Source organism: Panthera pardus, unplaced genomic scaffold (assembly GCF_024362965.1).
Source record: "Panthera pardus isolate Hobbes unplaced genomic scaffold, ASM2436296v1 HiC_scaffold_19, whole genome shotgun sequence".
Classification (NCBI taxonomy): Eukaryota; Metazoa; Chordata; class Mammalia; order Carnivora; family Felidae; genus Panthera; species Panthera pardus.
The window spans coordinates 12,475,942-12,490,531 of NW_026526754.1; the positions used below are offsets into that span (position 1 = coordinate 12,475,942).

The 14,590-nt window shown below is 40.4% G+C and overlaps 1 protein-coding gene across 12 annotated transcripts in view; it reads left to right on the plus strand.

Annotated features, from left to right (window-relative positions):
* Positions 1-14,590, plus strand: part of HYDIN (HYDIN axonemal central pair apparatus protein) — a 433,704-nt gene that overhangs the window by 107,433 nt on the left and 311,681 nt on the right. For all 12 annotated transcript variants that reach the window (XR_008423557.1, XR_008423558.1, XR_008423559.1 and 9 more), the window contains one exon: positions 1,850-1,984. Coding sequence is in view for 9 of the 12 variants with exons in the window: in XM_053906649.1 (XP_053762624.1) it covers positions 1,850-1,984 (135 nt within the window). In the remaining 3 variants the exon portion in view is untranslated. The remainder of the gene's footprint in view (positions 1-1,849; positions 1,985-14,590) is intronic.

The following is a 14,590-nucleotide window of genomic DNA, read 5'->3' on the forward strand; positions in this document are numbered from 1 at the left end:
GAAGGCTTGTTCTTGGGCATGTGACTCTCAGGACCCTTATACTAGGTGGCTGATAAAAGCCTGCTTCTCTACTTCCTTAGCTCACGGACTCGTAAAGAACTGCTGGGATAGAATTTCTGTGCTGTTCACTATTTATTTGCTTCCTCATTGGCATTGAATGCAAACAACGGAGACCATTTGGTCCTCATTCCTCTATCTCCCACACACACAAGATGAAAGTAAGCTGTGAGCACTCTACAAGCCACAGCGCACTGTACTTGGGATATAATTATTAGCACCCAGACTCTAGAGTCAAACTCATCTGTCTCCCAGCTGCAGACCTTGGGTAAGTCACTTCACTTCTCTGGGCCATGGGAATACTAGTAGTACCCATTTCTTTTTTTTTTTTTTTTAATTTTTTTTAATGTTTATTTATTATTGAGAGACAGAGAGACACAGAGCATGAGCAGGGGAGGGGCCGAGAGTTGGAGAGACACAGAATCCAAGCAGGCTTCAGGCTCTGGGCTGTCAGCACAGAGCCTGACGCGGGGCTCAAACCCACAAACCGCGAGATCATGACCTGAGCTGAAGTCGGACGTTCAACCGACTGAGCCACCCAGGAGCCCCTAATAGTACCCATTTTAATAGGTTGTTTGGAATATTAAATGAGGTGATGCGTGTAAAGTATTCAGCTCAGCACCTGTCACATAGGAAGCACTAAACCAATATTATCGTTATTATTCCTAGGGTTGTTGGTGTTTTCCTTTCTAGTTTTTTAAATCCATAATTATGCTCTTACCAAAAGTATTCCCAGCAGCTTAAGTAGTATCATTCTGCACATTGTAAATGACACTGCACATTCCCCTTACCAGCCACTCCTGTTGGGCTCCTATCAGATTTGCACACATCTCTTCCCTGCCTCCTTACTTTCTAGTCTTAAGATCAGCCTTGAGTCTGATCTTCGGCATTTCTTCTTCCCTTGCCCATCTGGATTTCAGTTTTGAGAGACTGTGGGGGTTTTGTTCTCATTTTTCCCCTGAGACTTCTCAGTCATACTTAACTATATTCACTTTCTTTTGCTCCCTTCAAGTCTTAAAAAAAAAGTCATCCCTTTCCTTGTGTCCCTAGAACCTCTAGGTTCTCCTCACATTTATATTTGCTTTATTGCTTAGACTGTCTTTGTTAAACAGAGAAGCATACCGTGGGCGAGGCAAGTAGAGCAGAGGAGGACTTGAAGAGAATGAAACTTTCTGAAGCCACTCTGACACTGGCCTGGGGACCCTGTGCTGCTTGCTCTTTGTTCTTGTGCACAGTGGTGTCTACTTAGGACAGCCCCCAAGAGGGAAGGTGGAGTGAGGCTGGGACTGGGTGAAGCTATCGCACTTAAGGAAAAGTGTCTTGTTCTCCTTCTGTAGAATGGGAGTCATAATGAAGCTCAGGGTTATTGAGAGGATTAAGCGGCTCATCGTGTACGGCTCATGGTGGATGGTCCATAGCAGGACAGCAGTAAATGTGATTTCTTCTCCCAGAGCAGTCCTCAAATGATGGGAAATCGAGCTGATCTCTACCATGTGGGTGGGGTTTTAGCTGACCACGAGGTTCTTCTTCAAAGATAGTCCCATTTAAATGAGAAAATGAACAAAGGCTTGCAGTAATGATAAAAGTGAATAATAATTAAAAAAAAAATAAAGCTCAGATGCACTGAATGAGTCACCTCGTCTCACATTTGAGGAGACAGAAGTTAAGCCTTGACCTAGGTCGAGTGGCTGGTAAGTAGTAGATGGAGATTTCCTGGTGGACTACAAAGCCTGTGCTTTTGCTTTTGCTTTTTCACGGGCAGAGTGGCCACTGTGGTGTGTTTTTCTTGCAGATTCCGAGGATGGTGAAAGTTGTTGAGGAAAGTTCGCCTTACTTTAAAGTAATCAGCCCCAAAGACATTGGCCACAAAGTAGCTCCAGGAGTGCCGTCCATATTCCGAATCCTCTTCACTCCGGAGGAGAACAAGGTAAGAAAGTGGTTGTGTACTTGCCGTTAGCAGTTGGCAATTCCGAACATTCCTGGAGGCGTTGGTAGTATTGCCGTGAGTGGTATTGGTTGCGGTGTTGGTGGTTGTGTTGCTGACGGTGTTGGTGGTGTTGGTGTCGATGGTATTAGTGGTGGTGATGGTGGTGGTGGTTAGAGTGGTGGTCAGGGTGGCTGAGCGGAGGGGATAGTGCACCCCTGGGGATGAGAGAAGAATCATCAACCAGAGCTGAGGGCTTACATGAGCTGTCAGCAGCCAGGGTATAAAGAAGGGTGATCCTTCTGGGTGCTCCGTCAACCCCCTCCCCTACCTCAGCATATTTATATTTGAGTATCAGCCACAGGGTCACCAAAAAGGAACCAGTGTGCTCCAGATGCAGTGAGCCAAGGCAAAGCATAAAGATTATGGCTTATTGGAAGTTTAGGATCGTAGTTAGTTGCATCCCTCCTCCCTGGATTCTAACTAGTTCAGGAAAGAGACCCAAGATCCAAATATTGATCACAGTATTAGTCTCATTAATGGCAAAGAATGTGGCCAGTACCTGAGGCCTGGATAGGGCATCCTCCTCCCCAGTGACTGGCAAATTAAGTGGCCCTGAAGGGCTGACACATGGATAGCTCCACCCGAGCTTGAGTGGGGCAGCTGCAGCTGAGAGCGGAGACCTGCCTGGTCTGCTTAGCCCTGTCCGCACCTAGGCTGCTAGAAAGAGCCTGAGTTCAAAAAGAGGCCTTTTCCCTGCAGTACCATTCCAGCTGTGGGGGAGCCAGTCCATCCCCAAACCCTTCTCAGTTATAGAAATTCCAGTTCCTCCTGGAAGGAAGGACCAGCTACGGGAGACTGAGGCTAGAGGCTTCCTCCCCAGCCCTTTTCCAGGAGTGCAAAATTGTGGGTTGAGTTTTCTTCTCTCTGGGCCAAAGTAGGGACTTGTGCAGAGGAGGAAAGGAGTTTTACCAGCAAAACCAAAGGAGTCGGGTTGAAAAACAAGACTCAAATAAGCATGACAAAATGTCAGGTTATTATATAGTGTTAATGGTGTGTGTGCTTATCTGTATTGTGCCGTTAGGGTTGGAATCAAAACATGATAGAGACAGAAAGTACTAGCTTTGAATCCCTGCTTCTTCATCACTCGTACAAGTCAGCTGCTGTTAATGCCATTACTAGTGTCCCTGCTACTATTGCTGCTCTTTCTACTTTTCTGGAGAGCAGGAGTAGAGAATATAATGTGGCCTGCCACTCATGTATCACTGTAGTGAGTGGTTAGAAATTCTATTAGAATGATGCTGCTGTTATTATTTTTTGACTTTGTGGTAATACTATTTATTTCTCAGGTTGTGCTTATTATGTACATGTAATTTTGCTTGGGGTACTATTGAAATAAATGAAAAGATAAAAGTTCCAGAAGTTGTGGTGGTGGTGGGCAGGGGCGTTGATGTTGCTGTTACTTTGTTATATGTTATCAAAGTCCTTTTTTTTTTTTTTCCTTGAGTGTCTGTATCTGAATACTGTCTATGAAGAGAATGGTGTCTGGATTGAGTTTGGGTATGAAATTCCTACACTGTCATTTCAGTAGAAAGATGATTAGAAGCCTCTGTGCAGCTTGAAAAATAGAAATAGAAAGTTTGTTCTATTTGCTGAATTGGATTTCCTTATTTTTTTTCCTGTGATGGAGAAAAAATGTCTTCTGTTGGATAACTACCTGTAGGTATTATGGCTGGGAAATGGACACATGGAACTTTCTTAGGACGTAGAATGTTCTATATTGTGATAAGTGTGTGGGGTATACGGATTAATTCATTTGTTAAAATTATACTTTTAATACTTATGCCTTCTACTATATCTAAATTTTACCTTAAAAACTATAAAGTAAAATAATAACAATGGAAGGGGGAAGAAAGCGTTGGGTTGAGGTATAGGTGAAGCCAGAATGGCAGAGTGTTAATATTTGTTGAATCTGGGTGGTGGGTACATGGGGTTTGTTACACTCATTTGTTTTCTTTGTGTATGTTTAAAACTTTCCCTAATCAAAAGCTAAAAGTAAAGAGAAAGATTTTATTACTGCTTATGTATACAGCAAATAAATAGTTGAAATGTATCTTAAGTCTGTTTGTATTTATTATATAAATATGAAATGCTAACATTCCTATTGAGGGTTATTACTTTGCTATATTTTGTGGTGGCTTACCTTAATCTGGCTTTTTTATTCCCTCTTAACCTTTCCATTTCACCAACACTGTCTGTCTGTTGGGAAACCCCTAATTTAAAAAAATTAAGTTGTAGTTTGTTTTACTGTTTCTTTTAAGGATTTGAAAGTTCTCAACAGCTACATGCATGTATGAGGAGACACAGAGTGAGAGTCTTGGTGACCTATGAGAAATTTAAGTATTCAACTTTGGGTACATTAAGATTTTGTGTTGGATTTGGACTCTAAGCTATAATTTACATAATATGTTTTTTTAGAACATAGTGATTTCTCCTTTTGCTGACTGCCTTAGACTGATGGTGAGAATTTGGGGAAGCCCCTGCTGCTAGTTTTGGTCCCCCTTTCCTGCAAAGGTCCTGTTATACTTGCACCATCAGCAGGGCCCTACTCTCAGTAGTTTTTTTCAGTCGTCTGGGCATCTGCATTTGCTCACTGTTGGAGAGCCATCAGGGCCATGCACAGAATGACCAGCTAGGATTACCCATGCTGCCTTTAGTGCTGTTCCAGAATGTGGCAGAGGACTCAGATTTATTTTAGGAAAAATAGAAGTCAATCTTTTCCCTGTGTCACTTTTTCTTCAGTTGGCTAAATTGATAGCCAACGTACATATGTATTTCTCTTCTTTATCCCCTGCTGATCTGAGCATACTCCATTCTCATTTACCCTCCTCACATCTGGAGGGTGAGATATGTAAATTGCAGCATGCCACAGCTTAATAAGCCAGTCCCCTTTCAATTGGATTTTCAGCACCCATGTATATTAGCATGTCGAAGATGATAATGTAATTTACATTTTTTCCTGTCATCTTTTAATCTGGCTTCCTGGGGATTTAACTTGTTAAGAATGCCAAGTGCCCAGATAACAGGTGCAGCAGGTTCACTTTGGCTTTCCGTATCTCTTCTTGTCACACAGACTTTTTAAAAAAAATGATAGGATATGTTATTAATTTAATAATCTTAGTGTATGTCAATGTGGTAGAAATAGAATAGTCAGTGTTATCATAACACTATAAAATTCTGGAGCCTGGCACTTTTCTTGACCTCTTAAATTTGTATCTTTACTATTAAAGGGAGAATGAAAAGTACTAGGCTTTTGTAGGAAAGCAAAACTGGGTACTTTCTTGGACTTATGAAAGCATTTGTTTACTATAGAATTGCCATATGGAAATGACTGCGGTAGTTTGAAGAGCAATTTTATTGCTCAGTTATGTTTTAAGGAAATATATAACTTGTGGTTAAAATAGTTTTCCTGGTTTGTTACTATGAAATTTAAAAATTGTGGTCCAGGAAGACTAGAAAATGCTACTGTATTTAATGTTACCTAGGTATACAACGATGGTGAACTATATTGCCAGCATTTTTAATTAAATTGTAGACACCATAAAATTTTCCACAATTAACCATTTTTTTTGGCAAAAATTATGATAGGGATTTTGTTTTCTTCCTGTCTAGAATTAGTCCTCCCTAGCCTAGTGCAATGCCTGACAAATAAGAAACTTGTGGTAAATATTTGTTGAGTAAAACAAGTAAGTAAAAGTTAATCCCAAGAAAATATAAGGTTTCTTCAACTTGAGGATGGCCTACAGATGATAAAAGCAAAAGCATATAAAAAGGGCTCAAATATCTTTTTGTACCATGAATGTATTAGATTTTAGCTTTTTCTTGTTTCTCTCCACTTAATTACATATCCTCAGTGAGTCTATGTCACTACTTTTTAGCATTCTGGACTTCATAAATATCATTTTATAATAAGGCTAATGAGGATGTTGGGAATTCTCTTTATGAAGAAGTCTTGGTAGTTTAGGGTCTAAATAAAAATATTAAAAATGAGTAATATTCTCTCATTCACTCCGTGCCAGGTCTACTTCTGTGAGCCAGGATCCACTGGAGAACAAAACAAGCTTTGGCCTTCATGGAGCTTATGTTCCTCAATGAATAATGAGCAAATGTGTAATTTAATGTCAGATATTGACATAGTAGAGAATAGAGAGTGATGGGCTTCTGTTTCTTATCAGTAGGAGGATTCTGTGATGAGGTTACATTGAGCAGAGAACCAAATTAAGCTGTGCAAATACCAGAGGGAAGATATTTGTTGGGGAGAGGGAATAGCAAGCAGAAAGTCCTGTGACTGAAGCATGCTTGACAGCAGGCACAGGGAAGTGAGGAAGGCACGTGACGAGTGGAGGAACCTGCTGGAACATGGTAGGAGACCAGGGTGCAGAGGGCAAGGTCATGAAGGGTTATAGAAACCATGTACAGTGCGATAGGAAGCCACTGAAAGCTTGCTTATGGAAGCTTGTACCCTATGTAAAACCAGAATGAGCTGTCATCATCCAGATTTTCAGGTTACCTGCACATGACCAATCTTGCTTCATCTATGCTGCTCCTGCCCAGAGGATTTTGTAGTGAGTCCCATGCATCATATTATTTTCATCTGCAAGTACTTCATTTTTTGTCTCTGAGAGATCAGGACCCTTTAAAAAGTTAACATAACTACAATACCACTATCACCCCTAAAAAAATGACAGTAGCTCCTCGATATCATCAAATATCTAGTCACTATTCATATCTCCCTCGTTTAAAAAAAAATATATATATATATGGTGTGTATATATATATATGGTGTGTGTATATATACATATATATACACACACACACTATATATATATATATATATATATACACACTATATATATATATATAGTGTGTATATATATATATATATATATATAGTGTGTGTGTGTATATATATATATATTTTTTTTTTTTTTTTTTTAACTTGGCTTACTTTAATCAGGATCCAAACAAGGTGTTGAATGCATCCCCAGCAGATGTAGAATGGTTCTCTGTCCCTTCTGTTTCCTATAAACTGGTAGTTAGATTCAGAGGCTTGATTCGATTAATATTTGACTTTGGGGGGGGGCAAGAATTCTTAGGTGATGTGGTACTTCCTATTGTATCACATCAAAAGGCACAGAATGTCTGTTGTTATGTTTTGTTTTGTTTTTGTAACGATCCAATGAGGATGATGAGGTGCAGCTCATACAGGAAAGATAGGATAAATACTGAATCCTTTCCCCGTATCTACCCCAGTGGGTTTTGAATACGAATGACATCTCTGCCTTACATTTGGGGATTAGTCTGGTTGCTGCACAGAGGATAGACTGAAGGGAGTGTGCGGTGTAATAGCTAGTGGCCCACCCTTAACATCTGTTTTCTCTTTCTTCATTGGTAAGAGAATCCCAAATTTCGATTGGATTCACTGCTGCCTGAAATAAAAGATTGCATTTCCCCAACCTTCTTTGCAGCTATTTGTGTCTGTGTTGATCAGTGAGATGTGAGCGGGACTTCCAAGCATGTATTGACAAAAGCTGACTCAGCATGGAGGTGCTTTGTTTTGTCCTTCTGCCTTTTTTTGGCCTGTAGCCTGGCTGTGAGAAATAGCTGGCATCCTAAGAATTACTCTGCTACATGGGGTGACATTGAGGATAGATGCTGTGTGCTAGAATGGTGGTAGAGCAGCAATTTAGGAATTTGGGTCCCTGGTGTCACTGTGGAGCCACCGTACCCATCCAGCCTGCCTACTTCCAGATTGAGAGATTGAGAGATGATAGAGAGAGAAACTTCTGTCTATCTAGTTTAAGTTGCTCTGATTTTGTTCTGTTTCCTGTCATGTGTAGCAGAACTGAACCCCGATTAATACAGGGATAAGAGGCTATTGTAATAGTTTGGGTAAAAGTGGTGGATGATTTGGATTAGGGTGGTGACAGTGAAAGTGTGGGAAGTAGGTAGATAAAGGATATACATTTTTATGGTAGAGCTGTCAGGATTTGTTCATGGATTGGATAACGGGTGTGAGAAAAGAGTCTAGTTTGATTCATAGTTTTTTGACCAGCACTGACCGAATGGTGGCACCATTTGCCGAGGTAGGGAAAAGTGGAGGGAAAGCAGGTTTGTGAAACTGGGTGGGAGTAAGGTAGGGAATCAGAAGGATTCAGGGAATATGTTTTGGTTTTTTTTTTAGTGTTTATTTTATTTTTGAGAGAGAGAGAGAGAGAGAGAGAGAGAGAGAGAGAGAGAGAGAGAGAGAGACAGAGCATGAGTTCGGGAGGGGCAGAGAGGGAGGGAGACACAGAATTGATAGCAGGTTCCAGGCTCTACACTGTCAGCACAGAGCCTGACACAGGGCTCGAACTCACAAACCTTGAAATCATGACCTGAGTCCATCGGATGCTTAACCAACTGAGCCACCCAGGCGCCCCCAGGGAATCTGGTTTTTATATGTTAAGTTGGATCTTCCCGTTAGACATCCAAGTGGAAATACCAAATAGGCAGCTGGACACAATTATCTATGGCAAAAGGGAGATGTTGGCTAGAGATGAAGATTTGAAAATCATGTAAAAGATGACACTTTTCACCAAGAGGTGGATGAGCTGATGTTGAGAGTGGGTGTACATAAAGGAGATGCTGGTAAAAGGAGGAGATGCCAACAGAGGATGACACAAAGAGGAAGGGGTGGTCATGAAGTAGGAGGAAAACCAGAAGATTACAGTGCCTTGGAATCACAAATGGATACAGCATTTCAAAAGGGAAGGAGAGATCGATTTTGGATTACGTCCAAAGTTATGGAAAGTCGAATTATAAGGATGTGGAATGAGCCACTGGATTTGGCAACACCATGAGTGACCTTGGCAGAAAGAGTTTCTGTGGAATGTTGTGTACAGAAGCCTAATGGGATGGGTTGAAGAGAGAATGAACAGCCAGGATGTGGTGATATTGAGTGTAAATAATACCTGTGAGCAGTTTTGCTGTAAAGAGTAATTGGAAAAATGGGGCAGTAGCTGGAGGTGGATGTTGGACTCAAAAGTAGATTATTTAATATTTAAGAGGAAGCTACTTGTGCTGATGTGTGAATGTTCAATAAAGAGGGAAAATTGATGTTTCAGGAAAATCATGGAGTGAGCTAGAAAGATTGAGATCTAATATATAAGTGCAAGGTTTAAGCTTAGCAATAGGAGTGAAGGCAGAGTACATGGGTATAGGTATAGGTGGATTAATAGATCTAGGGGTAACTTGGAAAGCAAAAAGTTACAGAGGAAATTAAGTACCTTAAGTGGGCAATTTCTACATGAATCATGAAGTAACCACATTATCATTGTACACTAAGGATAAAAAGGGTCAAAATAAATTTGGAAGTCTCAGATTTCTTTTCACACCAAAGGTCATAGGTCATTCTCTTTGTTTTTTTGTGTTTTTTTTTAATATATGAAATAAATTGTCAAATTGGTTTCCATACAACACCCAGTGCTCATCCCAAAAGGTACCCTCCTCAATATCCATCACCCACCCTCCCCTCCCTCCCACCCCCCCATCAACCCTCAGTTTGTTCTCAGCTTTTAACAGTCTCATGGGGCGCCTGGGTGGCTCAGTCGGTTGAGCGTCTGACTTCAGCTCAGGTCACGATCTTGCGGTCCGTGAGTTCGAGCCCCGCGTCGGGCTCTGGGCTGATGGCTCAGAGCCTGGAGCCTGTTTCCGATTCTGTGTTTCCCTCTGTCTGCCCCTCCCCCGTTCATGCTCTGTCTCTCTCTGTCCCAAAAATAAATAAACGTTAAAAAAAAAAAATTTAACAGTCTCTTATGCTTTGGTTCTCTCCCACTCTAACCTCTTTTTTTTTTTCTTCCCCTCCCCCATGGGTTTCTGTTACGTTTCTCAGGATCCACATAAGAGTGAAACCATATGGTATCTGTCTTTCTCTGTATGGCTTATTTCACTTAGCATCACACTCTCCAGTTCCATCCACGTTGCTACAAAAGGCCATATTTCATTCTTTCTCATTGCCACGTAGGATTCCATTGTGTATATAAACCACAATTTCTTTATCCATTCATCAGTTGATGGACATTTAGGCTCTTTCCACAATTTGGCTATTGTTGAGAGTGCTGCTATAAACATTGGGGTACAAGTGCCCCTATGCATCAGTACTCCTGTATCGCTTGGGTAAATTCCTAGCAGTGCTATTGCTGGGTCATAGGGTAGGTCTATTTTTAATTTTCTGAGGAACCTCCACACTGCTTGCCAGAGCGGCTGCACCAATTTGCATTCCCACCAACAGTGCAAGAGGGTTCCCGTTTCTCCACATCCTCTCCAACATCTATAGTCTCCTGATTTGTTCATTTTGGCCACTCTGACTGGCGTGAGGTGATATCTGAGTGTGGTTTTGATTTGTATTTCCCTGATAAGGAGCGACGTTGAACATCTTTTCATGTGCCTGTTGGCCATCCGGATGTCTTCTTTAGAGAAGTGTCTATTCATGTTTTCTGCCCATTTCTTCACTGGGTTATTTGTTTTTCGGGTGTGGAGTTTGGTGAGCTCTTTATAGATTTTGGATACTAGCCCTTTGTCTGCTATGTCATTTGCAAATATCTTTTCCCATTCCGTGGGTTGCCTTTTAGTTTTGTTGGTGTTTCCTTTGCTGTGCAGAAGCTTTTTATCTTCATAAGATCCCAGTAATTCACTTTTGCTTTTAATTCCCTTGCCTTTGGGGATGTGTCGAGTAAGAGATTGCTACGGCTGAGGTCAGAGAGGTCTTTTCCTGCTTTCTCCTCTAGGGTTTTGATGGTTTCCTGTCTCACATTCAGGTCCTTTATCCATTTTGAGTTTATTTTTGTGAATGGTGTGAGAAAGTGGTCTAGTTTCAACTTTCTGCATGTTGCTGTCCAGTTCTCCCAGCACCATTTGTTAAAGAGACTGTCTTTTTTCCATTGGATGTTCTTTCCTGCTTTGTCAAAGATGAGTTGGCCATACGTTTGTGGATCTAGTTCTGGTGTTTCTATTCTATTCCATTGGTCGATGTGTCTGTTTTTGTGCCAATACCATGCTGTCTTGATGATGACAGCTTTGTAGTAGAGGCTAAAGTCTGGGATTGTGATGCCTCCCGCTTTGGTCTTCTTCTTCAAAATTACTTTGGCTATTCGGGGCCTTTTGTGGTTCCATATGAATTTTAGGATTGCTTGTTCTAGTTTCGAGAAGAATGCTGGTGCAATTTTGATTGGGATTGCATTGAATGTGTAGATAGCTTTGGGTAGTATTGACATTTTGACAATATTTATTCTTCCAATCCATGAGCAGGGAATGTCTTTCCATTTCTTTATATCTTCTTCAATTTCCTTCCTAAGCTTTCTATAGTTTTCAGCATACAGATCTTTTACATCTTTGGTTAGATTTATTCCTAGGTATTTTATGCTTCTTGGTGCAATTGTGAATGGGATCAGTTTCTTTATTTGTCTTTCTGTTGCTTCGTTATTAGTGTATAAGAATGCAACTGATTTCAGTACTTTGATTTTATATCCTGCAACTTTGCTGAATTCATGTATCAGTTCTAGCAGACTTTTGGTGGAGTCTGTCGGATTTTCCATGTATAATATCATGTCATCTGCAAAAAGTGAAAGCTTGACTTCATCTTTGCCAATTTTGATGCCTTTGATTTCCTTTTGTTGTCTGATTGCTGATGCTAGAACTTCCAGCACTATGTTAAACAACAGCGGTGAGAGTGGACATCCCTGTCGTGTTCCTGATCTCAGGGAAAAAGCTCCCAGTTTTTCCCCATTGAGGATGATGTTAGCTGTGGGCTTTTCATAAATGGCTTTTATGATCTTTAAGTATGTTCCTTCTATCCCAACTTTCTCAAGGGTTTTTATTAAGAAAGTGTGCTGGATTTTGTCAAAGGCCTTTTCTGCATCGATTGACAGGATCATATGGTTCTTCTCTTTTTTTTTTATTAATGTGATGTATCACGTTGATTGATTTGCGAATGTTGAACCAGCCCTGCATCCCAGGAATGAATCCCACTTGATCATGGTGAATAATTCTTTTTATATGCCGTTGAATTCGATTTGCTAGTATCTTATTGAGAATTTTTGCATCCATATTCATCAGGGATATTGGCCTGTAGTTCTCTTTTTTTACTGGGTCTCTGTCTGGTTTAGGAATCAAAGTAATACTGGCTTCATAGAATGAGTCTGGAAGTTTTCCTTCCCTTTCTATTTCTTGGAATAGCTTGAGAAGGATAGGTATTATCTCTGCTTTAAACGTCTGGTAGAACTCCCCTGGGAAGCCATCTGGTCCCGGACTCTTATTTGTTGGGAGATTTTTGATAACCGATTCAATTTCTTCGCTGGTTATGGGTCTGTTCAAGCTTTCTATTTCTTCCTGATTGAGTTTTGGAAGCGTGTGGGTGTTTAGGAATTTGTCCATTTCTTCCAGGTTGTCCAATTTGTTGGCGTATAATTTTTCATAGTATTCCCTGATAATTGTTTGTATCTCTGAGGGATTGGTTGTAATAATTCCATTTTCATTCATGATTTTATCTATTTGGGTCATCTCCCTTTTCTTTTTGAGAAGCCTGGCTAGAGGTTTATCAGTTTTGTTTATTTTTTCAAAAAAACCAACTCTTGGTTTCGTTGATCTGCTCGACAGTTTTTTTAGATTCTATATTGTTTATTTCTGCTCTGATCTTTATTATTTCTCGTCTTCTGCTGGGTTTAGGCTGCCTTTGCTGTTCTGCTTCTATTTCCTTTAGGTGTGGTGTTAGAATTTGTGTTTGGGATTTTTCTTGTTTCTTGAGATAGGCCTGGATTGCAATGTGTTTTCCTCTCAGGACTGCCTTCGCTGCATCCCAAAGCGTTTGGATTGTTGTATTTTCATTTTCATTTGTTTCCATATATTTTTTAATTTCTTCTCTAATTGCCTGGTTGACTCACTCATTCGTTAGTAGGGTGTTCTTTAACCTCCATGCTTTTGGAGGTTTTCCAGACTTTTTCCTGTGGTTGATTTCAAGCTTCATAGCATTGTGGTCTGAAAGTATGCATGGTATAATTTCAATTCTTGTAAACTTATGAAGGGCTGTTTTGTGACCCAGTATATGATCTATCTTGGAGAATGTTCCATGTGCACTCGAGAAGAAAGTATATTCTGTTGCTTTGGGATGCAGAGTTCTAAATATATCTGTCAAGTCCATCTGATCCAATGTATCATTCAGGGCCCTTGTTTCTTTATTGACCGTGTGTCTAGATGATCTATCCATTGTTGTAAGTGGTGTGTTAAAGTCCCCTGCAATTACCACATTCTTATCAATGAGGTTGCTTATGTTTGTGAGTAATTGTTTTATATATTTGGGGGCTCCGGTATTCGGCACATAGACATTTATAATTGTTAGCTCTTCCTGATGGATAGACCCTGTAATTATTATGTAATGCCCTTCTTCATCTCTTGTAAATAGTTCTCCATCCCCTCACTCTCAATCTAAAGGTGTCCTCAGATCTAAAATGAGTCTCTTGTAGACAGCAAATAGATGGGTCTTGTTTTTTTATCCATTCTGATACCCTATGTCTTTTGGTTGGCGCATTTAATCCATTTACATTTAGTGTTATTATAGAAACATACGGGTTTAGAGTCATTGTGATGTCTGTATGTTTTATGCTTGTAGTGATGTCTCTGGTACTTTGTCTCACAGGATCCCCCTTAGGATCTCTTGTAGGGCTGGTTTCGTGGTGACAAATTCCTTCAGTTTTTGTTTGTTTGGGAAGACCTTTATCTCTCCTTCTATTCTAAATGACAGACTTGCTGGATAAAGGATTCTCGGCTGCATATTTTTTCTGTTTAGCACACTGAAGATATCGTGCCAATCCTTTCTGGCCTGCCAAGTTTCAAAAGAGAGATCAGTCACGAGTCTTATAGGTCTCCCTTTATATGTGAGGGCACGTTTATCCCTGGCTGCCTTCAGAATTTTCTTTTTATCCTTGTATTTTGCCAGTTTCACTATGATATGTCGTGCAGAAGATGGATTCAAGTTACGTCTGAAGGGAGTTCTCTGTGCCTCTTGGATTTCAATGCCTTTTTCCTTCCCCAGTTCAGGGAAGTTCTCAGCTATAATTTCCTCAAGTACCCCTTCAGCACCTTTCCCTCTCTCTTCCTCTCTGGGATACCAATTATGCGTATATTATTTCTTTTTAGTGTATCACTTAGTTCTCTAATTTTCCCCTCATACTCCTGGATTTTTTTATCTCTCTTTCTCTCAGCTTCTTCTTTTTCCATAACTTTATCCTCTAATTCACCTATTCTCTCCTCTGCCTCTTCAATCCGAGCCGTCGTGGTTTCCATTTTGTTTTGGATTTCGTTTAAAGCGCTTTTCAGCTCCTCATGACTGTTCCTTAGTCCCTTGATCTCTGTAGCAAGAGATTCTCTGCTGTCCTCTATACTGTTTTCAAGCCCAGTGATTAATTTTTTGACTATTATTCTAAATTCACTTTCTTTTATATTATTTAAATCCTTTTTGATCAGTTCATTAGCTGTTGTTATTTCCTGGAGATCCTTCTGAGGGGAATTCTTCCG